General features: G+C 33.0%; 1 protein-coding gene across 1 annotated transcript; it reads right to left on the reverse strand.

Moving 5' to 3' along the window:
• Window positions 1–15,261: 15,261 nt before the first annotated feature.
• On the reverse strand, window positions 15,262–24,000 carry LOC100924253 (olfactory receptor 8J2-like). Its single transcript, XM_003773852.2, has 2 exons — window positions 23,872–24,000; window positions 15,262–16,227 (listed from the first exon to the last, which is right to left on the reverse strand). The coding sequence occupies exons 1-2, from the start codon at window positions 23,998–24,000 to the stop codon at window positions 15,262–15,264; spliced, it is 1,095 nt and encodes a 364-aa protein (XP_003773900.2).
• Between the last annotated feature and the right edge of the window lie 1,341 nt (window positions 24,001–25,341).

A 25,341-nucleotide genomic window follows, 5' to 3' on the forward strand; every position in this document is an offset into this window, starting at 1 on the left:
AGGATTTATGTAAACAAAATGGAGACATAATTTACATTTCAAACTAATTTCTAGAGTGAGACGGCTGTCTATGCAACATAATGGTAGCTTGATTAGCACATTGAAAATTATTTTAATTTTGATTACATTTTTCATGTCTGATAATAAAATGCTAAGTAACAAATACTACTACTGTTAATAATAATAATAACAAATCAGAAAGAAGTACAGTGGGATAGTCCATCTACCTGCTGAGGAGAAAATCTTTGTTCAGAGCTCATATGGCCCAGCCCCATGGATCTTGCTAGGGTATTTGCTCATTTCCTGAAGCATCTAGGACTCTCTGTTTAATAGTAAATTACATATCTCCCACCTCATGTAATTCAGGGGAAAAATTTTTCAAATGTATGATATCTTCCCAAGGGAAACAAAGGAATATCAGGGACTCATTAGTAAGGCCTCTTTTCATATTATTCTGCTTCCCAAAGGAATATGTTAAAAGAGATTAGGAAGTAGAGTTGTTATATGTACAATTTCATTTTTTCCTTGTGGACTATTGCCAGGAATTATTTTTAACACATAGAAAAATCTGATGCAATGGCCCCCTGTTAACTTTCCATATTCAATTCTAACTGATTGCATGCTAAATATCTCTTATTTATTCCCACTGTTGCTCTTACTTCCCCATCCTTTCTCAATTCCCATCATTTAGTAAATTAATATTTGTGAATTCATAATCTATTCAATATTTTTATATTCAAGTGTTTGTCCATAAGAACGAGTTAGGTTGCAGGCCTGTGTGTGTTCCCCCCTAAGCAGACAGATATGCATGAGAGCAACAGTTAGAATTGAGTTAGGCTGAAGAGGTTATAAAGAGAGAAAACACAGGTCAGGGTTGGGGAGGGGAGGGGATTAGTTGCAGCACTGTAATCACATATGGTCCATCCAGGTGTGGCCATTGGTAGGTTCCCCTGTGCTGGGCTATATGTCAGAAGTCTTATAATGTCCTCATTAGGTTTGGTCACTGGGTTGGAGGTTAACTTGAACCAGCTTAGTTGTTTTCAGCACAGCAGAATGGGCTCTAGATTCAACAAACAAACACTGCAAAGGATTTAAATGGCCAATGGAAATCATACTAAGTTTTCCTCCTGCATGGCTGATTCTGATTCCCAGATCAATCTGGCTTCCTCTGGATAGTAAGGGTGCTCAAGCAAATCAAGGTAGTTAATAAAGTCATTAACCATTCTATTTTCACCATGATTACATGACTCAAGTAGTATAACTTATATATCAATTGTCAACAGGTATTTATAAAGTACAAATTATATCCCAAATTCTATTTTAGGTGAGAGGGATAGAAATACAAAGGAGACAAACCCTATTACATACTAATGAACTTATATTTTAATGGGAAAATGTAATATATCCATTTATTCATTTCTTGAGTCTATATCAATGAAATGTATGTCGTATATTGATGCTACTAGCCATCAGTGACATCTGATCAAGGAAATTATGAAAAGCTTTTCCTTATTCAAAATACAGAGCAGTATTAAAGTAGTTTAAATTAATATTACTTACTATATTATAATTTAAATACATTTGTGAACAGAAAAAATAATTTATATCTAGGAAAGTGGTTTATCATGGGAAATAGGAACTTTAAAAAATATTCTTTCCTATGCCATTGTAAATATTTTATTTTATGCATTAATTGTAGGCATATAATTAATTGTAAATGGGATTCCCAAGCTTACTAAACTGACAAAAGGAATTATGACACTTGAAAATGTAAAGAATCTATGAATATATTCATGTAACAAAAATATGTGTGTAAATATATATATATATATATATATATATATATATATATATGTATATTATAAATACCTAGTTATCAGATGTTAGTTTAGTAACAAGTAGCAAGGGAAAGGCAGCTATCATTTAAATAAGCATTTTCATTCAAATCTCTTATTGGCCCACTCAGTTCATATCTTTGAATTACTTACCTTAGAGTTATAATCTCTTTACTTCAGGAGCCATCTTTGTGCAGGAATATCTCCTTTTGATCTAGAATCTTTTCAGTGACTTCTTTGTTCCTGTTACTGCCAGTCTTTCTCAATACTGGTTTGGGGCTACTTATCATGCCAGTTATCAATAACTCAACAAATAGATATTAAATGCTGGCCCTAAGCCAGAGAATATGCTAAGCACTGGGTATACAAAGAAAGTTGAAATACAATGTATCCTATATGAGACTACAATATAAATGAGAGAAAATATGTAAACAAATAAGTACAAAGTAGACACATACACACAAACACACATCTATTTTAGAAGAAAACAATAGAAAATATGACAGAATGGATAATATGTGGATAATAATTGTATCTAGCCTTCAGCAGGATGACAACTGGCTGTGAATACAGGGGCTTTACTTGAAAATGTGCAAGGCAGATGAACCCACCATCTTTCCAGAATCTATAATAATAAATATGTGTATATATATATACATATATATATATATATATATATATATATATATTTTTTTTTTTTTTTTTTTTTACTAAGCTAGAATTATACTTTTTCCCCTGAGGCAATAGGATGGCTTGCCAAGAGTCATACAGCTAGGATGGGTTAAGTATCTGAGGCCAGATTTGACCTCAGATCCTCTTGACTTCAGGGCTGGTGCTGATAAGGTTAGTATCTCCTTGATTCCCTGTGGTAATGAGGTTAGTGGCAATAAGAGTTGTTAAAATCCCCTTTTGTAGTGCCAGCGGGTTTAAAGTGAAAGAATTCACTTATCCCAAAATCTTAATGGCAAAAATGAAAGTGTATTGTTGGCTAGAAACCAGTTTTGCTAAGAGACTGATTTCTATAGTGGCAAAGTCTTATTAGGAAAATGGAGTCTGGTACTGAGAAGAGAATGCCTTCTCAGCAGTCAGGGTGCTAGCAAATTGCTTGGGCCTCTGCAAAGTGTGAGTTTAGCAACTGCCCTTTAAAAGGAATCTTGAGGCTTCAGGAAGCCAAAATTCCCAGCCTAGATGCTTATCAGTATCCAGGCCAGATCTCCTATTGGAATTAACAACACTTCAAAGGGGTGCTTTTGGACCAGGATTTGTAATTGATCAAAGCCTCTAGCATTCCCTAAAAATAACTTATCTGGGATATATGACTTCTCCAGGAGGGCCTGAGACTTCAAAACAGATCACAGGTCAAAAGGGAATACAGTTTCAGAGTGATAATCTTAAAGGGAACACAGCTTCAGTAAAGGGAAGTTTCCCTCCCCTTTCAGTGCTCTATCTACTGTACCACCTAACTTCCCCTAGAATTATACTTTTTACAAAATCTTTCCAAACCAATGACTGTCTCTAACTCCTATAGATTTCAGAGGTTCAAGTTCAGCTTCAGAAATATAACACCTGTGTGACCCTGAGCCAGTTACTTGTCTATTTATTTTTAAAATGGTGTTGGTGATAACAACTACTTATCAGTTATTGTGAAAACTAAATCAAATCAAATTAACAATATAAATAACTTTGTAAATATCAAATGACACTAAGTAATTTTCAATTTTTTCTGTATGCATGTGGGAGCCATAGAAGGGTTTTGAGCAGTATAGTGACATGATTAAAGCTGTTTATGATGAAAGCTATTTTGGCAGCTTAGAAAAAAAAAAAATAAAGTGACTTAGGGAGGAAATGTATTGAAAAAAGAGATTAAAGTATAGACAGTAATAATACATCATGGTGAGTGAGTGAGTGGCTACTTGGAATTACTGTTCTTTCTTTACTGCCCAGGTGGCCATATGCTGGAAACTATCCTTCCTACATACACTGTTTGAGAGATTGGAATGTGGAGAGAAGAGACAATGGGGGAAATAATGAACATAGAACAATTAAATGAGGGGACCTAAAGTAACGAGGAAGGAAAAATATCTATATTATGACTGATATTGACAGAGAAGAAATAAACATTATAGTATAGTATATTGTATAGGTAAATAGGGGATAGGAAACTGAAGAAGTCATGGGCTTAAAATAAGAATTGCAAGGTACTTTAGAACAGAATTTAGAATGTTAGAAATGAAGGGGAAAAAATTAAAAAAAGAAAGAAAAAAACAAAAATAAATTAAAAATAAATAAAAAAGAAATGAAGGGTCTTTAAAACTTAGAAAATAGCATGTTAAGGCTGGAAAAGACCTCAAAATTTACAGATTCTAAAGATCTTATGTTTAATATAGAGAAAATCTAAGAGGAAATGCCATCTTAAAAAAAATCTTAGAAAATTCTAGCATCCAATTGGAAATCTTTCTCTAATTGTTAACTCAATGTTTCACCTCTTGTTCTTTCATTAAGTTGATTATACAAAAGGCCTTCCGAAGAATAAAATTTCCTGATATTATGAAAGCATGTATGTTAGAGATTCCTAGGCTCAGAAGTAGAAGAATTTCACACAGCACAGTAAGCCATGATTCAACCTCCTCAAATTCAATTTATTAATGTTTTTGGCAATGTGGAAAGAAATGAAGACAGAGGTAAAAATTGTGCCTTCAAGGAACTTGTATCTTATTGTGAGGAATATACCACAGAAATAAAATAGGAGGGAAATAATAACTTTAAGATGAGAGAATTAAAAAGGTTAATAAGAGGGAAAATACAGGATGTGGGATATTGGATGTTATTACAAAAGGGATGTTTTTGTTTTTATGAGAATTCTACTATCCAAATATTTAAAAGCAAATTCTAGGTTTTATTTAGACTTCTCAAACTTATTATACTATTAACTATCATGTAATTCTCTTTTTTTTTTTTTTTTTTTTAATTAATAGCTTTTTTCAGGATATATCATGGGTAATTTAAGCATTAATAATTGTCAAATTTTTGTTTTCCAATTTTTTACCCACCCTTGTGGCAGCATAAAAGTAAGGATGTTAAAAAATATAATAAAAATAATTGTTAATGGTTACATGGAAAAACTTTGTTTGTGGGAGAATCAGATTGGTTTTGGTCAATTGTTGCTTGTTTGAAGAAACGATGGCATTTTGCTATGGGATTGATTTATTGCAATGTTGGCTTTTTGTTTTTCCAGGTTTTCTTTGTTTTTTGCAGTTTTCTGTATTCCTGTTTGTTTTGGTGGTTTTGTTGGGTCTGTTTATCGGTGGCGGCATGTTTGTTGGTTTTCAATTGATGGGTATTTGTTAAGCTTAGTGGGCTGGCTTGTGTGGGGTATTGTGGTTGGCGGTTTTCTTTATATTTTTGGGATAATTTGGTGTGTTGTTAGATGGGGTGGGTGCAAGGGAAATTTGTGGTATGATTTAAATATTTAAAGGGTGATTACACTTGGCCAATAATGAATCGTTTTAAGTGCTTTTGGTTTTTCATTTTTTGCTGGTTTAAAGAAGGAAGGTGTGTGTTGTTTGAGTTGTTTACTTTGGTATTGAAATTAAGCGATGGAGTATTTTTTCATGACCAGAATAGCTTTTTTTTGGCTTTTTGTTTGGTTTTTTGGAGTTTTTTTGCTTGGAGAATGGATGGTTGAGCATTTTTTTGGAAATGGTTTGCAGAAATTTTTATTGTGTGTTTTTTTCTTTGTTGGTTTTTTATTTTGTTTTGATGATTTTGGGAGTGTTTTTTTTTAAGCGGTGTTTTTTGCTTTGTGATTGTTGTTTTTGTTTTGTTGGTTTGCATTTTCTTTCAGGTTTGGAGAGGTAAATTCGTTTGCTTTTTGTTATCTTTTAGGTTGGGGTGAAATTTGCTTTATTGATTTTTTTGGTGTATGGTGGATGGGCGTTGGAGGTTGTTTTGCTTTTTTTTTCGACAAAATAGTGTTTTTTTCAAAGTGGATTATTGTTAAAGATTAGGGCAGATGGTGATTGTTTTTCTTTGGAATAACTTTTACTGACAATTAATTGGTTTTTAAACTAAATAGTTTGTAATGTGCGGTTATACTTTAATTTGGAGGTGTTACCATTGTTGATTTTTTTTTTAATTTTTGAAATTTTTGGATTTTTTTTTATGAATTTTGTTGTTGTTTTTTTGGTTAAAAAGTGGGAGTTTTGGTAGTGCTAAAGGGATTAGTTAGGGGTGTGTTTTTGTTTTATATTGTTGTTTTGGATTTAATATTTTCAAAGGATGTATTACTTGTGTGGTGGTTTGTTTGCTATAAAAGTTTAATTTTTGGCAGATAGATTTAAATATTTATGTGTTAATTGGGAACTTTTTGTACTTGCGTTGGGATGGTGAGGCAAAAATGCTGGTGACATGGTTGTTTTTATAAATTTGCAAGTTGTGGATTGTTTTAAATAGTAGTTCTGGGTTTTGTTAGCATGGTGTTGTGGTAAGAGTGAGAGGCCTTTGCTGCTTGTTTTGTTTTATTTTTTTTTTGCTAGTAGGTTTTGGCAAATAATAGTAAGTGAATGGGGTATTTTGTTTATTTGGCTGGGGGAGTTGTTTTTGCAATGATGCTGGGTGATGGTGATGGCGTGGTGGAAAAGTTTGCTGGTTTTTGCAGTTTTGTGGAAGGATGGGATGCATAAATGTTTATTTGGCTGCGATGGTGTGCATTGGCAAATGGCATTATTGATAGTTTTGCTGAACTAGTTTGGTTTTTGGTAAATTTGGCCTGGATTTAGTGTTGTTTTTGGAGATGATGTGTTTTTGCATATTTTGTTAAGATGTATTGGCTGCTATTTGCTAGGGAGATTGGTTTGCTTTTTTTCTTTTTTTTGTGCTTGCCGTTGGTTGGCTATGTTTGTGTTGAGTGAATGGTAGGATTTCTGTTTTCTTTTGTGCAAAGTATTGGGGCATTGTTAAATGTTTGTTAAATGGGGCCTATTTTTCCTGGGATTTTTTTTGGAGTTGTTACTTGTTTGTTTTTTTTTTTTTGAAATGGGATTGTTCGCATTTCTTTTTCCTCTGTTGTTTGGAAGTTGTGGTGGAGGTAAGGTTTTTTCTTAGGTTAAATGGAGGATGTGTGTAATTTTGTTTTTATTTTTGCTGGTGGAAAGTTTCTTTTGCTTTTAAGAATTACTTATTTTTTCTTTCTTTTTAATGATGGCAAAGTCTTTTTTTTGTTTTTTCATAGAAACCAATTCTTGTTTTATTAGTAGTTTTTGCTAATATTTTATTTTTTTACTTTTAATTTCTAGTATTATTGGGTTATTGGTTTTTTTAGTTTTAGTTGTAAGTTTAATTAATTTTTTTTTTTTTGTTTCAAGTAAGCTTTTCATTGCTTATGGTATTCAAGTTTTGAGTGATGTTTTTTGTTTAATTTTGGTGGAAATATTATGTATTTATTTACGTAAATTTTTTAAGATGAGTTGTTTAGTTTAATTTTGGTTTGCTTTTACTTTTTGTTGAATGTTTTTGTATTATGACTGAAAAGAAAGTATTTATTTTTTTTTTGTATTACTTTTGAGGTTTTATGTTTTTGGTTGTTTTGAATAGGTTTCATGAATTGCTGAGAAGAGTGGTTTTTTATTTTGGTTTACTTTTCTAAAGATCTAATACTTTTTTTGGTTTCTTTTTTTTTCTTTTTTTGTTGTTTTTGTTTGATTTTCTAATTGAGAGTGCAAGGGTTGAGATCTTCTGTTCAGTTTTGTTGTTTGTTTTTCTGCAACTTTTCTCTTAGGAAGTGAGTGCTATCTTGGTGCAATGGTTATGATAGTTGTTGTTTATGTTTTTTGGGATGGGAGTTATTCCTTTTTTTAATTAGATCAATTTTATTTGCTTGATTGGAGAGGATGGCATTTTTTGATTCTTGAGCAAATAGATTTGTGTTTTTATTTTATTTATGATTTGCTTTAGATGTGTTTTTGTAAAAAATATTGTAGGGTTTTGACTTTTATCAGTTGCTATTTGCTTCTTTATGGGGGAGTTTCCTTTAATTTAGGTTAGAATTATAATTGTTTTCTGCATTTATAAATTTAGATTGTGCTTTTTTTTTCTCAAATTTTTTTTAAATTTTATGTTAGCTTTATCAGATTTATTTTTATATTCCTTCCCCTTTGAGTTTTTCTTTTCCTTTTATTTTTTTTTTCCTTTTCCTTCCCGTTTTTGAGGTGAGAGAGTTTTTTAAAAAAATGTCTTTTTTTTTTTTTGAGCAACTTGGATGAGAGTGATTACACAATGTTTTTCCCTTTAAATTTCAGTATGATAAAGTTTTAGTTTTTGTGGGATGTGGTTTTTTATCCTCCTTCACCTTATTTCATATCCTTTCCTATTTTCCCTTTTTTTATTTATATGCTCTTATATATGTATTTTTTTATATCAAAGAAATGTAGTTAGTTTTTTTACTTTTGCATTTTGAGTTTGTTTTGGAGATTTTTTTGTTTGTTTTTTTGAAAATGGAATTTTTGTTTTATAATGTTTCTTTTCTTGGAAGAAATGTTTGTTTGTGTAGTTTTTTGGCTGTATTGTTTGCTTTTTGGAACATTTCGGTTTCTTTTCCTTTAAGGGTGGGCAGGATCTGTGTCCTATTAATGGTTTTTTTGGTGGTGTTTTTTTTCTTAATTTTGTTCGTTTCAATATTTTGGGGTTTTATTTTAGGTTTTTTGAAGGTGTTGATGAATTTTCAATGCTTTTTTACCTTTGTTCTTGTACATTAGCGGGTTTTCTTTGATGATTTTTGTGTATTTGGCTCTTTTTTTTCTTGGTTTTGGAAAGCCAATTTTTGGGTTTTTCCTAGATTTCTTTTTTCCAAGTTTGTCGTTTTTTGGCGAGAAAATTGTGGTTTTTTCCGTTTGTTTTTGTTTTGTTATTTGGATTTTGCTTGTTTTCAATGAATGGTTGTTTCATTTGTTGTTTTTTTTTAGAATTTTTTTTGGCGAATGCTTTTTTGAATGGCGGTTTTTGAAGTATGTGGGTTTTGTTTGTGGAGTTTTTTTCTTTTTTTTTTTTAGTGGTGTTTTTTTTTTTGCAGATTTTGCTTTTGGTGTTTTTGTTTTTCTATGACGTTTTGGTGAGTTTTTTGTTTTTGCTCGAATTCTATTGGTGGATTTTTATTTTCATTGCACTTTTGAGATTTTTTACTTTTCTAATTTGTTTTAGGAAGTTTTTTCTTTGGAAGGTTCTTTTTTTTATTTTCTTTTTTCTTTGGCTTTTATGAGTTTTTAGGAGGGAGGTTTGTGGGGATCGTGTTTTTTGGCTGTTTGATCTTTTTTGCTGATTTCTTTTCGCATAGAAGCTGTGATTTTTTTTCTTTTTTTTGTTTAAATTTGGTGGCTTGGTAAAGGCAGTTTTTGTGGAGGGGGAAAGATGAAACCGATTTCTTGGCTTGGTTGGAGTGTTGGTGAGGGTAAGGAAGTGGATTCCAAGCCTGGCTGCAAATGCAGGGGCTGGTGGATGGCGATTTGCTTAGAGATTGTGGTGGTGGTTCGTGGTGTGTGAGTTTGGGGATGGAGCGTGCGGCAATTGCCTAGGGTTTTGCTGATGGGCCGGTTTGGAAGCTGGTTGGTTTTAAGCTTTGGCCCTTGGGATGGGGCATTGGCGGTGCTTTTCTGTTGGTGGTATGTGGCAAAGCGGGTGAAGTTTTGTGATGCGGGTTGGGGTTGGTGTTGTGCGAGATTTGTGTTTTTGCTGGTTATTTTCGGAATTTCTTTTTCTTTGTTTGGTGCGAGTTTGGCCCCGGAAAACTTTGGGGTGAGATGTGATTTTTTGCGGTGGGTTGTTTTTGCTTTTTGGCATTGTTAGCGGCATTGTTTTTGGCTGTTTTTGATAAAGAGGGTAAGAAGAGTTGAAAGCGTGTTTTTCTGCTTTTTTGTTTTGTTTTGTGGTTTGTGGAGGTGCATTTTGCTTTGGGCTTGAGTGGTGTTGGGGTTTATTGTTTGATAGTTTTATGAATTTTGTGGTTTTTGGAACTGATTGGTAAATTTTGTTTTTTGGAGATGATGTGGGTTTTTGGCTATTTTGCTGTATTTAGATGTTTGCATTTGCTAGGGAGGTTTGGTCTTTTTTTTTTTGTGCTGGTTTAGGTGCGGGATGTTTGTTTTTTATGGTACCCCTTTTTATAAATTTAAGTAGATTGTTTTTTGTTTGGTTTAAATTATGTAAATTTGGCTGGGTTTTTTTAGGGAGTTGTTTATTGCTTGTTTTGTTTTTTTTTGGAAATGGGGCTATTTTGCATTTATTTTTCTGTTAGTTTGGTTTTTTTGGAGGTAGTTTTTCTTGGTTAGGAAATAGGTTGGTTGGCAAAATTTTTATATTTTCTATTTTTTGCTTGGTGGTTTTCCTTTTTTTTAAGAGTTTTATTTTCTTTTTTTTTAAGGGATGCTAAGGCTTTTTTGTTTTTTTTTTATGAACCAATTTTGTTTTATTAATTGTTTTTATTTTTTCTAATTTTTTTTTTCTTTTTGTTTTACTTAGTATTTGATTGGGGTGGTTTTTTTTTTTTTTAGTGTTTTGTTTTTTGTAATTTTTTCTGTTTTAAGTAGGGCTTTTTGGATATAAATTTTGGCTTTTTTTGCTATTTTTTTTTGATGTTTCATTGCTGTTGTTTTTTTGGTTGCTTTATTTTGGCTTTGTGTAATTGGTTTTTTAAGATATTGTGTTTTTCCATTTTGGGTTTTTGCCTTTTCTTTTTTGAATGTTTTTATTGTCTTTGAAAAGAAAGTATGGCTTTATTTTTTTTGTGGCTTACTTGGAGGTTTTTTTTTATTGGTTCTTTTTAATGGTTTCTATGATGTTTGAGAAGAGTAAGGTTTTTCTTATTTGTTTCTTTTCTCTAAAGATTCTGGCATTACTTTTTTTTTTTCTTAGCTTTTTCTTTTTTTTGTTTTTTGTGGTTTGATTTAATTGAGTGCGGTTGGGAGATCTTGTGTGTAAGTTTTGTTGTATTTTTTCTTGCAACTTTAACCTCTTTTTGCTAGTGCTGGCCATGGTGTATTTTTTAATTTGTTGTTTATGTATTTTTAGTAGGTGTTTTTCTTTTTTTGATGTAGATTTTTTGCTTTTTGCTGATTTGAGGTGATGGCATTTTTTGATTTTACTGTAAATATATAGATTTTTGTTCTGCTTTTTTTTATATGATCTCTTTAATGTGTTTTTGTAAAAATATATTGTAGGGTTTTGATTTTTTGATTCAGTTTGTTATTTGCTTCTTTTTGGGGAGTTATCTATTTCTTTGGTTAGTTTAAATTTGCTTTTGCATCTTAATTAGTTGTTTTTATTTTTTTGTTTTCCAATTTTTTAAATTATGTATTTTTGTATATATTTATTATTTTATAATTTTCTACTTTTTGAATTTTTCTTTTCCTTGTTATTTTTTTTTTTTTTTTTCTTTTTGGGAGTGGAGGTTTTTTCAAAATAAAGCATATTTTTTTTTGAGTTAATTTTGATGAGAGTATTTGGCATGTTTTTTCTTTTAAATTTCAGTATGAAGGTTTTTGCTTTTGTGGGATGGTTTTTATTCCTTCTTATTTTGTTTTTCATTCTTTTTCTATTTGTTTTTATGTTATTGTACATGGGCTTAATGTGGTTTTTTATATTCCAAAGAAATACAATTTTGGTGAGTTTTTTTTTCTGATTTTGGAGTTTTTTTTAGACGGTTTTTGTTTAGTTTGGCTAGAACATAAATGTTGTTTATTAAATGTCATTTTTCTTGGAAGAAAATGTTGGTGTAGGGTTTGTTTTGGGATTGTTTTGTGTTGGAACTGTGGGGTTTTTTTTAATGAGAGGGGTATTTGGGTATCTTGTGTGGACTTGGTATGAATGGTTTTTGGTTTTTTCTTATGTGATGTTTCTGAAGTTTTGCCCGGTTTTTGGGTGGTTTGGGTTTTTTCAAAGGTGTTTGAGATTTTTCAATGCCTTTTTTTGATTTTGTGATTTGGGAAAGTTTTTGGATGAGTTTTTGTAATATTTGTGTTTTTTTTTCATAAGTGGAAAGTTCCAATTTTGAGGTTTTCTTGATTATTTCAAGTTTGTGGGTAGATATTGGTTTTCGTTTGTATCTGTTGGTTTTATTATGTTTTGCTGTTTTAAGAATTAAGTTTACTTTGTTTTGTTTTACTTTTTAAGAATTGTTTTTTTTCTTAGTTTTTTGCTTTTTCTGTAATGTTATTGATTTTTGAATGTTGTTTTGGTTTGTGGTTTTTTTTTATTTTACTACTTTTTTTAGTGGTTTTTTTTCTGCCCAGATTTTCTAGTGTTTTTTTTTTTTTATTGGTTTTGGAAGTTTTTTTTTGTGGTTTTTTCTTTATTTATTTTCTAACCCTTTTGAGACTTTTTTTGGTCTTTTATGAGAGATTATTGGAGGACAGTTTGATGGCTTTTGTTTGAGGTCTTTGGTTTTACCTGTTTTTTCTGATAGAAGTGTAATGTTTTTTCATTTTTTTTTCATGTTTTAAAGCTTTTTGGTAGGCTCCTAGGAAGGGGGTTTTAGTTTCTGCAGAGCAGGGAAAGATGTAAACAATTTCTGGCTCGGGTATGGGATGTTGGGGGAGTTTTCCTTCCCCAACAGGAAGGGATTCAGACTGGCAGAGCTATAAACTGCGTGGGATGAGGAAGCGATTGCCCGCGGCTAGAGACTAAGGGGGTGAAAGTGTCATGCCCCCAGGCCGGGCCTTTGGGGACTTGAGTTTGCAGTGACCCGGGACCGCGGACCGAGACACGACCCGACTCGACACAGACCGTAGACCGCCGCAAACTCTGCCAGGGGTTCTGCCTGATGCAACGGCCCCTGGAAAAGTCTATCCCCCGAGTCCCCCCGCAGATTGGAGGTCCGGTGACCCCTGCTGTGCAGGATCAACTGCCCCAAGGATAAGCCCTGTACTGGGATTGGGGCTCGGGCTTGTGCTGAGATCTGTGCTTCACCCTCGGTTTGGACTCTCCTCGGAACCATTTCTCTGTCCGCCATTTCCCCCTGGCCCCGGAACCAACCTTTTTCGAGACTGCAGATTTTCTTCTGCCGGTGGTTTTCTCTTCTTATCTTTCAATTTAGCAGTCAAGAATTTTTGAGGCTCGATATAATATTGATAAAGAGGGTAAGAGAAGAGCTTAGAAAGTCGCGTGTGTCTTCTCCGCCATCTTGGCTCCGCCCCCAACTATCATGTAATTCTAATCAATCTTATTTCTAAGATATTCATTACTTTTCCCCTTTGGATTTTTTCTTGCATCTACATTGATTATAAACAGGGACCAGATTTAAGTACCTCTTTCCCCTTTTCTTCATTCCAGCTAAAATAAGACTTCAAAGATAACATTTATTAAATTGGTATCTGAATCCACCCATTGTGTATTGATATTGTTCTTGATTATTTGAATTTTTGAGTCAATAAATACAAACTGACGATTTCATATAGTAGGGGTAAGGAATATAAGTTTGATTTGGGAAAAAAATTAACTATTTTAGAAATACATGTCAACATTCTGGGTTTGATCTAAGAAAAACAGAGTTGGGTTTTTAATGGACTTCTGTTTGGACAAGATATTGTCACATCATGAGGGTGACAATCAAAATCTGATCTCAGGGTAGGCTTATGTGGCAGAAGCTACAAAAGCAAAAATCACAAGTCAGGGAAGGGAAGGGAGAGTAATCATGCTGGTCTGGTCAAGGTATCAAGACAAAAATTACATGTAGTGGGGATAATCACAGAATATTTTTTCTGGTCATCCCTGGAGTGGGTATTTTTGAAAACTGGGGCTTGACATGAATCCGATTGAGTTGATCCTGTGGCATAGTAAGGGAAGACCTGGGTTCAATATACAAATATTTCAAAGAACTTCTGATTTGCCAAAAGTGTAAGGAATTTCTGATGTGCCAACTTAAGTAATGCTGAGTTTGTTCTCTATTCTGCTGGTTCTGTTTTCCAGGTAAATACCACCTCTTCTGTATAGTAAAGAAGCTTGAGAAAATCAAGGTGATTAGTAAAGTCATTAATAATTCCATTTTCACATATTTTATGTGGAAGTCATTCATAGTAAAAAAAAAAAAAAAAAAAGAGAGAATTGGGAGGTAGAATTACAGCTTCAGGTAACAATAAATAGACTTTTTTTTCCCCTAGAAAAGAAAGTTAATAATATGGAATGATATACAATAAGTTTGGGATATTAGGTTAAAGAAATTTTTGGAAAGAAGTTCAAAAGTTACAGAAATTTGTGAATTAAGGTTTTAATATAAGTATGCCACAAGAATAATTTTCTCTTATCACTTTTACAATTAAATACTTTGAAAACATTTGGCAAATACTTGAGATTTCTAGTTTCAATGATTTAGTGTCAGTACATGTTGATGGGTTTTACAGAACATCTAGAGGTACAAATTATCCTTTTCTTTTTCTTCTTTGCCATCTATCTCTTTACACTGGTGGGGAATCTGGGATTATTTGGTTAAATGTGATGGATTCCTTCCTCTAAAGCACATGTACCCTTTCTTAAGTGTCTTCTCTTTCATTGTTGCCTGCTATACCTCAAAGATCATACCTAACGTGTTAATCAAATTCTTAGTAGAGAAGAAGACTATTTTCTTCTCTGCTCAGGTGCTCATCTCTGTAAATTTTGGGACCACAGAGTGTTTTCTCTTGACATGGCATAGAATTTATATCATCACAGAAACCCATTGCCCTACATAGCCATTGTGACTTCACTAGTCTGTGAAACTCTTATTATTCTTTCATATGTAGGGGGTATTTTCCATTCCATTTTGCAAACTGTGGTTACATTAATTTATTCCTTTGTATATTCAACGTAATAAGACACATCTTCTGATAGTCCTCTATTCCTGCCATCTCCTGTTTTGATTACATCAAAAAGGAGTGAAGAGTACCTTTTATTCTTAGTATAGCACTATCATCTTTCCTGGTGGCAAAATAAATATGATCATCTCTAGTATTTTAAACATATGAAAAGTTATCAGTAAAATTTAGTGGTTAAATCCCAAATGCATGGGTATGGGCTGGAGGGCAAGATTTTCATGAACTCCATTATTATATTTAGTGCATATTTCCCTATTATTTTAAAATCTTCTAGTGTACTAATCAGGTTCATTTTCACTAAAAATCAAGGAAATTAAAATTATAGTCATATAGTAATCAAAATGATAATAGCAACATGCTGGTGGAAGACTAAAAAAAACAAAACCTTTGTTGCAGATGATCTGGAAATGTACAACAAGAATTTAAAAATAAATCATACTCTTTGAACATATTATGTGGTTACAAGTAAACACTATGAACATTATTACAGAGAAAACAAAGGCTCTATGCTGAATATTTAGATGGATGACAATCATAATTTGAGAGGTGCCACCTCAGATTGTGACTCTTGGTTTATTCAAATAATTGTCAAATTACACATTTTTAAAAGCTTGGCAAGGGTTGTCGAAGACTCTCTTCAAAGCCTCTTTTACATCCTTGTTTCTCAGACTATAAATCATAGGATTCAACATGGGGATCACTAGTGTATAAAACACTGAAGCCATTTTATCAGTATCTAAGGAATGGTTTGACTGTGGCTGCAAATACATGAAAAGGAGTGTCCCATAGAAAACAGTGACAGCTGTCATATGGGAAGCACAGGTGGAGAAGGCTTTCCATCTTCCTTCTGCTGAACGTATCCTCAGGATGGCCAAGATGATCTGGAAGTAGGACACCAGGACAATTGTCATGGAAACGAAGAGATTGGTAGCTGCAGAAATATAGACTACTGTCTCTGGCATATGGGTATCAGAACAAGATAAAACTAACAAAGGGACATTATCACAGTAAAAATGATTAATGACATTGAAAGAACAGTAGGACATTGAGAAAACACAGGAAGTGACAGTCACTGCTGTAGCTAAACTGTACGAATATGTAAGGATGACGAGTAGAAAGCAAACCTTTCGTGATACCACAACCATGTATAATAGGGGATTACAAATGGCCACATAGCGGTCATAGGCCATGACAGCCAACATGAAAATCTCAGCAACAATGAAGACTAAGAAGCCTCCATGTTGGGTTGCACATCCATAGTAGGAAATGGTTTTCTTCTCCACCAAGAAATTAACCAACATCTGGGGAGCAATGATAGTGGAATTGCCAAGATTGATGATTGCCAAGTGTCTGAGGAAAAAGTACATGGGAGTTTGAAGTCGTGAATCTATACTAGTGAGTGTGATGATTCCCACATTTCCAGTCACGGTCACTCCATAGATTGCTAAGAAGATGAAGAAGAGGGGAAGTTGAAGTTCTGGATGCTCTGAGACTCCAATGAGAATGAATGTGGTCACATGGGAGAGATTTCCTGGAACATGTTTGATCAGTTTCATCTGCTATAGGGATAAGTGAAAAAACAGTTTATAAGGGCAAGAATGATTTCCTAGAACTTGCAACTAAACACTGTTTAATTGGCTTGTTGAATGTCTGGATTTGAAAGTGGAGGGAAAAGTTAATATTAAATGCAAAACTCAAAAGTAGAAATTGAGTATAAACTCTCCATCCACGGCTGGTTAGCTACATGAAATATAATTGTGAGGAATTTCCACATTTAAGTCTCTGCTCCTTGAGTTAAGATAATGAATAGCTACATACATTGAAAACTTTATTTTTCCTTGGTATTTCTCACACATAGAAGTGTGCTAAGCACATAAAAATGGTCACTCACCACTTTTGAGTCAATTCACTTAAAGTTATACAGTAATTTCACAGGAAGCCTTTTCTAGTCCTCTTTAATTTCAGTACCCTCCTTCTGCAGAACATTTATAATTTATGCTGTCTATATCTGATTGCATAAAGTGGTTTCACGTTGTTTTCTCCCTTGTTCATGTAGTTCTTGAGAGCAGGCATTGTTTTTTTCCCTTTTATTTTTTAGTATTCCCCACCATTAGCAAATATTTTGACTCATAGAAAGCTCTTAAAACATTTTTATTGACCAATTGATTGGCAAATATTTTTCTTCAGAGATAATCAATGTTACAATTTATCATGAGATTTACCATGGAGGAAACCAAGTGAGGACTTTAATAAATTGATATCTAATATCAGTTCATAATACTTAGGTGAATACTTCCAAAAGTATATAAAATATTTCACTAAGTAGAATATAATGTTATCAATGAATTATAACAACAGTCCCACTCTTCTCTGCTTTGATCAAACCTTGTTTGTTTTATTTCTGGATGCAACGTTTGAAGAACAATACTGGCAAACCAGAAAAATATTTTTTACAAAATTGAAGTTTTACCACATTCCTATTTAGTGAGGAAATGGAAAATGATTAACCTAGATAAAGGAAGAGAAGAAGAAGTAGAAATTAAACTTTTTTCTTCAGATTTTTAAAGAATGTCAAATATGAAAGATTTCTTTCTTTTAGTTCTGCTAGGCTGATCAAGGTAGAAATAATCACACTGAATAAAAGTGTGGAAAAGCAAATTTTGGTAAAATTAAAACAAAGTTATATTAAAAATCAAACTACTAAATTGAATGGCCTAATTACAGAGCCTGAGAACTGCTATCACTGAGTTCTTGAAATAGAGGCTTAATTGAGACCCATTTCAAAATTCAGAATTTACATGATTGTGAGAAGATAATACTTTTCTGAACTTCTCTAAGTTATTGACTGATAGAAAAGGAGCTAAACTATTTCAGCTGGGTTTGGGGTAAACTGCAGTACTTTGAATTAATGTTCAAACCTGGATTCAAGAAAATATTATAAAGGCATAATTGTGACTTCAGTCTTGCTCAAAGGCTTTGGTAGTATTGAAGCTAAAGTGATTGTGAATCCAAATCAAAATATTCCAGGGGGTTTTCTTACTCCTAAATATCTTTCATTGTTAAATCCAAAGAGACTATTATTCAAAAGTCATTTGAAAAAAAAAATAGCTTTTCACAGTTCCTCTGTGGCACAATATACTCATAGACATAAACAAACAAACAAACAAAAAACAAAAACAACAACAACAACAAAAACAAAACAAATAAAGGTTCAAGTCAGTTCTACCACAGTCCTATACTGAGAGTATAAAGAGGTAAAATTCATGTAGTGGTCTACTGAAACAAGTCCCAGCTGTTGTGATTAAATTTAGTGTGAAACTTTTTACTTTGGAAATCATCAAAAAAAGCTTCATTTGTCATTTTGTTGACTATCTAAACTTATGAAAGTTATGGAGAAAATAATGTAGATCAAATTTCAAATTCTATTTATATATTTCCTTTTTTTTCTTTTTTGGAAAGTCAATGATTAAATACATCCTTGAACAATACTGTTATTAGCTCCATGCAAAGTATAAGATGGAACACTACCTCTCACAAAGTATACTATGGGAGTGTAATCACTTTTATTAGAAACACACACCCCTTTTATTTTATATATATTTTTTGATACTCATACCTGATGATCAGTATCTTTTTCCTGCTAGGAAAAAAAAACCAAGATTCATTTAATATAATGGCTAAATCTACAGTTTTAATGAATTACTAGTAAATGATATATTCAATGAGTCTCAATGGTGAAATGGGTTTGAGTCTATAGATTTCAGTCCATTGCTTTGAGGTGCCCAACTATATGGCTAAGATCACAAGAGCAGTTCAAGCAGTGAAAAGACTCACATGAAGTTAACTTTGTGGAGAAATAACTTTATTATTTCTTGAGGGGAACATTAATTAATATGTTGCTTAAATTCAAGATTATGGGATTTTCTCTTTACTTCCAACTGTCAGTTGACCCTACTAAGTTTCTAGGATAGCTGGAAATGGTTGCAAAGAGTTGGAGGTCTCTCCTCCTCCCAGATCCAGAATCAACCCAAAACATTGTTATCTTATGTCCCCACTAAATGCTTTTGTTTGGGGTCTGTCAAAGCTTGTGTTTTATGTTCTCTTGTTTTTTTGTTTTTGTTTTTGTTTTTGTTTTTGTTTTGTTTTGTTTTGTTTATTTGTTTGGGCTTTTTTTTTTTTTGGCTTCATCCAAATTTTATGGAATGTTAACATTTATTCTTATCCGTTTCCCTCTACTTTACTTTCAGGTTGACTTCTCAGGAAAACTGCCTACCTAAGATATCTGTGGTCTATCTGTGGGTATCCTTGTCTAAACCTGTATGATGTAAACCTTTGAAAATATGGGTGAGAGGGAGTCATACCTCTTTTCTGGATTGTGTACCTCTATTAAATAACCTATCAAATTTCTTAATAAAACTATTTGGAAAAAAAGGAAAAAGAAAAAGGAAAAAAAAACTGAAATGTTGGCATTATTTTCCCTCATGAACAACAATATAGAAAACTAATGATTATCAAAAAAAAAAAAAATTCTCCATGTCAATAAATAAGACACATTACAATGGGTTCTTATCTGCATAGAAGCAGAAGGGTACCTCACTGACTCATAAGCAGAACTTCAAGAACTTCAAGAACCCAGGCAAAAGGTCTTTATCAAGTCAAAACAAAGTTGATAATTCTTCTCTAATTCTTCCTTACCTCTAATATAGTAGGGGAACTTCACTTTTCAGTACTTCTTATATTATTCCTCAGCTTCACTCCAATCTTCTTCCTAGATGTGAAATTCTATTTCCTTACAATACTAGTACTCATCACATATTCATTGTGAGCATGCTTGGAAGAATGGAAATGATCATCCTCCCTCTTGAACTCAAGTCTCTAAACAGAAGGTAGATATATCCTTTTTATCATCTTTTAAAATGATCTTTTTATTTTTCTCTTAGCAAGTTGCATTGCCCCTAGCCTGAAATAAGCAGTAATCATTTTAAAAAAATACAGTTAATTACTCTATCAATCAGAAGTTAGACAGATTGAGAGAACAATTATCACAAATTCCCTTAAACCATTACATGTAGGGTGCTCCAAGTCTTGTCCAAATCTACCTGGCTCACAGAAACATCTCAGAAAATTCAGGCCTTTGGTCATCAGAACATTAGAAATAGACTGCTAGGATTCTTCTTTCCAGAACTTGTAATATCCACAAAATCCCTACAAAAACATTTTTAATAGTATATACTTTTGGAAGGATATTCACCTGCTGAGGAAGAAAGAATTCAAAGTTTACTTATTTCTCCAACTTGAATAATTTATATTCAACTACTTTGCACAAACTCCATGATTGTTTTCACCCATGAGTGGTTCAATGCATTGTCTGTTCACTGTTTCCTACTTCAATTCTCCAGCACCCTACTTCTTAAACTGGGGCTTTTAACCTCATATGGAGTCTCATAACTTAATGTGGATATTGTGAAATTATTATTTATTATCAGTAACTGATCTGTATACCTATTTTAATTATTATTATTATAGCTTTTTATTGACAAAACAAATGCATGAGTAATTTTTCAACATTGTCCCTTGCAAAAATTTCTGTTGAAACTTTTCCCCTCCTTCCCTCCACCCCCTCCCATAGATGGCGGGCAGTCCTATACATGTTAAAATATATGTTAAATACAATATATGTTGTATACTTATTTTAGATACCTATATACCTAGGATCAAATAAAAATCTCAGGTAAGAATGGTTCAAAAATAACAGCTTAAAAATCTTTGCTCTAGTGCCAAGTGTTTTGCATTTAAAAATATTCAGCTTCCTTCTCTCTACTTAAGGTCATCAAAATATTTGGAGACACCCAGTTTTTAGAATCAATGCCCAATAAGCAGGCTATACCTTGAGCTTGACACAATATATTGAAAAATAATAACTTGGGCTCTGCATGATCTCACCTTCTTCCAAAGTATATTGCTTTTAACCAGCACCAGGTGTTTGCTAAAGGTTTTCATCAGCCTACAGTGATTCATCATATCTCTTGTACGCTTACTATTCCTGTTTCTTATAACTGTTTGTACTCCTATTACTGCCATGCTTACTCTGGTTCTGTACCACCGGATGATCATGAAGCTTGATGACTCTTATGATGTGAGACAATAAACTTGGAGTCCGTTCCCATAGATCCCAGGAATGTCTGAATTGACCATACAAGAGATTGTTGCATGAACTGCTACTCAAGACCTAAAAATATTGTGATGTGGTCCACCCCACTTGTATTTTTAAATGTATATAAGCCCTGCCTTTGTTCCACGATGTTAACTCCACTTTCTCAGGAAGGGAGGATTCTACTTGCAAGCTTTTGCCTCACTCTAAAATTAATTTAACTATTGTTTGATCCCTGACTATCCTGGGTCTGGCCTAGTCTGTTCAGATCCAGACATTCACAGGTTACAAATCAGTTTCAGTCTAGTTTAGAAATATAATCTTGTCCCATTCAGATCATGTTTTACCTGTCCCCCTTCTTCAGGACTGTCTGAACACATATCATACCAGTTGTACTCAAACAAAGCAATGCCATCATAACTTTTCAAGCAAGCAAAATGTCATATAGAGTCAAAATTATTCTCCTTAGCTATCAAATATATTTTTCTTATCACCCAATACAAATTATTAGATTTCCTAGGATATAGTAGTTATGGTTGTTGCTGGAATACTTTTCAGTTGTGTCTGACTCATCATGATCTCAATTTGGGACTTTATTGAGAAAGATACTGGAGTGGCAAAGATACACATTTTTTTCTCTAGCTCCTATTACAAATAAGGAAAATGAGGCAAATAGGTTTAAGTGACTTATCCAGGGTCAAATGACTAGCAAGTTTTAGGGAAAAATTTGAACTCGGGGGGTATCTGAGCACTATCCACTGTGCCATCAAGCTGCCCCTTAGACCAGGTAGTCAGAGCTCCTAATCCCTTATTTGCATTCCTTCAGATGACATTTGAGAGATTCATTGATAGGAATGGATTCGGAATCAAAAAGTCCTGCTATGATTGATTATCAAACTAGCACAATGCTGAAGATTTCTCTCTAAACCTCCTCCCCTGTCTTGGATTAACTGTGTGATCCATTCTGAGCTGTTTAACCTCTCAATATCTCAGACATATCAGTAAGCAAGAGTTCCCCTTATATTGAAAGAAATCTGTTACACTGTTGAGAATAAAATGCTCCAGATAAAAATAGTAAAAGTTCAGTTATTTTTTTTTTTCATTTTAAGCTCATAACTTAGTTTCTTAAAAAAAATGGATTTCAATAATACCCCATTCTTGTACTTATCTAAACTCCATGGAGACAGAAATAACTTTCCTGACTTTAGAGTTTGAGATGACTGTCTATGGAACACAATGATAGCCATGATTAGAACACTGAAAATTACTTTGATTTTGATCACATTTTTCTTCCCTGGTAATAATAATAATAAGAAATCAGAAACTAGTACAATAGGATAGTCAATTTACCTGCTGAGGAGAAAAGCTGTGCTCAGAGCTCATATGGCCCAGCCCCATAAATCTTACTAAGACTTTTGCTTGTTTTCTGAAGCATCTTGAGTCCTCGGATAAATAATAAATTACATGTGTCTCACCTCATATAATTCAGGGGAAAAAAATCTCTAATGTACAATATCTTCCCCAGGGGGAAAAAGTAATATTAGGGATTCATTAGTAAGGCCTCTTTTAACATCATCCTGCTCCCCAAGTGAATATGTGAAAAAGGGAATTGGCATAATTATTTGTAAAATGCTATCCTTTTCTCATGGAATATTGCAGGGAATTATTTTTAATACATAAAAAAGATGTAATGGTCTGTTAGCTTTCCTTTATCTTATTCTAGCTGGTCTCATCCCAAATATTTTTTATTTATTCCCACTGCTGCTCTTATTTCCCCTTCCTTCCTAGATTGCTCCCTTCTACTTCTGTATTTGAATTTTATCATCATTAGTAAATTAAAGTTTGTGAATTAAGAATCTATTCAATATTTTCATATTTTCAAGGATATGTCTCTAAAAAGAGTTATGTTGTAGACATCTTTTTCTCCCCTAACCAGTCTGACATGCATGGGAGTAACAAGTGTAAAAGACTTTGTGGGGGACTTAGGCACCAGAGGTTATAAAGATAAAAACATAGGTAAGGGATGGGGTGGGGGGAGTTAATCATATGATTTTCTGTTCAAACTTAACTCTTGGTCCATTAGGCTGGGCTGTTTGTCCTCATTGGGTCTGGCCACTGGGTTGAGCATCATCATGAGCCAGACTGAGTTGTTTCTATGGCACAGCAGAAAATATTCCAGGTTCAACAAACAAACACTGCAAAGGTTTTTTGATATGTCCAGCTGAAAGACATCCAGTTTTCCTCCTGCTTGACTGATTCTGATTCCCAAGTCAATCTGGCCTTTTCTGTATAGTAAGGGAGCTCAAGCAAATCAAGATGGTTAGTAAAGTCAGAAGCCAATCCATTTTCACAATGGTTGCATAAGTCAAGTGGTAAAATTTAGGTATTAATCAATTGCCAATACTATCTTTAAGTGCCTACCATATGTGAAATTGTAGGTGAAAAAGATATAAATGCAAAGGAAACAAGCCTTAATACATACTAATGAACTACATTGTGTTGGGAAACATTCATTCATTTGTTGAGAAAATATCTATTAATGTCTGTTGTATACTGATGCTACTAGCTAGTGATATTTTTCAAAGGAATTATGAAGAATCTTTCCTTTTTAAAAATACAGATCAGTATTAAAGTAGTTGAAGTTAATATTACTAACTACAACTATAGCTTATATATGTAAATAGAAGAATATAATTTAGATTTATACAGTGGTCTTAACTTGGTCTGTGAATTTAAAAGAAATATTTCCTATGCCATCTTAAATATTTTATTTTATGCATTAAAAACCACTAGTATAAAAGAGGTGGCAAAAGCTTCACTAAACTGCCTCAAGGAATTGTGGCACATGAAAATGTTCAGAATCCCTAAAAATATTCACATAACAAATATATTTATTTTAAAATAAATTATAAATACCCAAATGGTAATCAGATTCTTGTCTAGGAGCTAGTTGGTGGAGACAGCACTTAAATAAGAATTCTCTACCTCATAAGTAAATATTTCATTCAGTTCTTTTATTGACCCATTCACTTCATATTTTTGAATAACATACCCTTAGAGTTACTCTCTTTACTTCAGGAATCAGATGGTCCAGGAATATCTCCTTCTGATCTAGGATCTTTTCAAGGACTTCTTTATTCCTTTCATTGCTTATCTTGCTTGGTATTGGTTTGGGCCTCATTCGGCCAGGTGTCAGTAAGTCAATAAATATTAAATGTTTGACCTGTTTCAGGAAAAATACTAAGCATTGGATATATAAAGAAAGAAACTACAATCCTTCCTAGAAGAGTATACAATCCAATAGGGAGAAAACATGTAAATAAATATGTACTAAGTACATATAGAACAAATGTGAAGTAATCAACATGAAAAGGTAGTAAAAATAAAGCAAAACTATGGAAAAGTGGTAAATGCTACTGCCCAAATCTATTATTTTTTTAATCCAGCTTACTCAAATCAAGAGTTGTTCTCTCTTTCAATCAATGACATTACTCTGAACATTTTCCCTCAATACCCTTGCCAGACTGCATTTTGGAATATATAATCTTTACTTTTGGAGGAGGAAAATGTAAACCACTACAATGTCTGCCAAGAAAACCCCAAATGGTATTATAAAGACTTGGACATGACAAAAATAATTGAACAACCATAATGTTTACTTTAGCCTATATATTGATGCATTGTTGACACTGGGGGAAAATCTATCTGGGGTATAGAGATTCAATAAATGAGCATGTAACACTATTTTACTTTTTTTTTTTTTTTTCTTAAAAGAAAAAAAAAAAACATTTAGGAGGAGAATGGAGCAAATTGAGCTATGTAAGCTGAATAACTAGGCCACCAAATATAAGAAACAAAATATCTTACCAAAAACTCCACTGACTCAATGATGAATGAAGTTCATTTATGGTGTGTATGCCTCAGTTTTCTCATTTGTAAAATGTAGATAGCAATAGAACCTATCTCCCGCAAAGTGGGATCATATTTGTCAAGTGCTTAAGGAACTTCATAACTAATTTTTAATTATGAAGTTAGCTAGCTAGAGCAGAAAGTAATGCAAGAAGTTATTCCCTTCAGTCTCCCAGCCCAACTTACAACTATAGTGTAAGAAACAAAATATCTTAACAAGAACTTCTTTGACTCACTAATGAATGCAGGAAATATTTATTTTATATTCTTGCAAAAACAAAAACAAAAAACCATGGGTACAGAGATTAGTAGACACACTTTTGGAATGGCAAAGACAGTGTTTTATTTTCTATCTTGAAGAGCAAGCCTCTCCCCCATTGTCCATTAAATGGTTGTTACAAAACATATAGAGTATGAATCTCTACTTTTCATTACATAGCCATTCCCTACACGCAAGAAGCTTACATTCTTATGAAAGCAAAGATCAGGGGATTCCTGTTCAGATTCAAAACCTTCACCCTTCATTATTCTTTGATGTCCTTGTGGGATTCAATTTTCTAATTTAGGTTTTATTTTTCCTATTTTTCTTTTTGTTTATTTATTAAACAATTTC

This window comes from Sarcophilus harrisii, chromosome 6 (genome assembly GCF_902635505.1).
Source record: "Sarcophilus harrisii chromosome 6, mSarHar1.11, whole genome shotgun sequence".
Taxonomy (NCBI): Eukaryota; Metazoa; Chordata; class Mammalia; order Dasyuromorphia; family Dasyuridae; genus Sarcophilus; species Sarcophilus harrisii.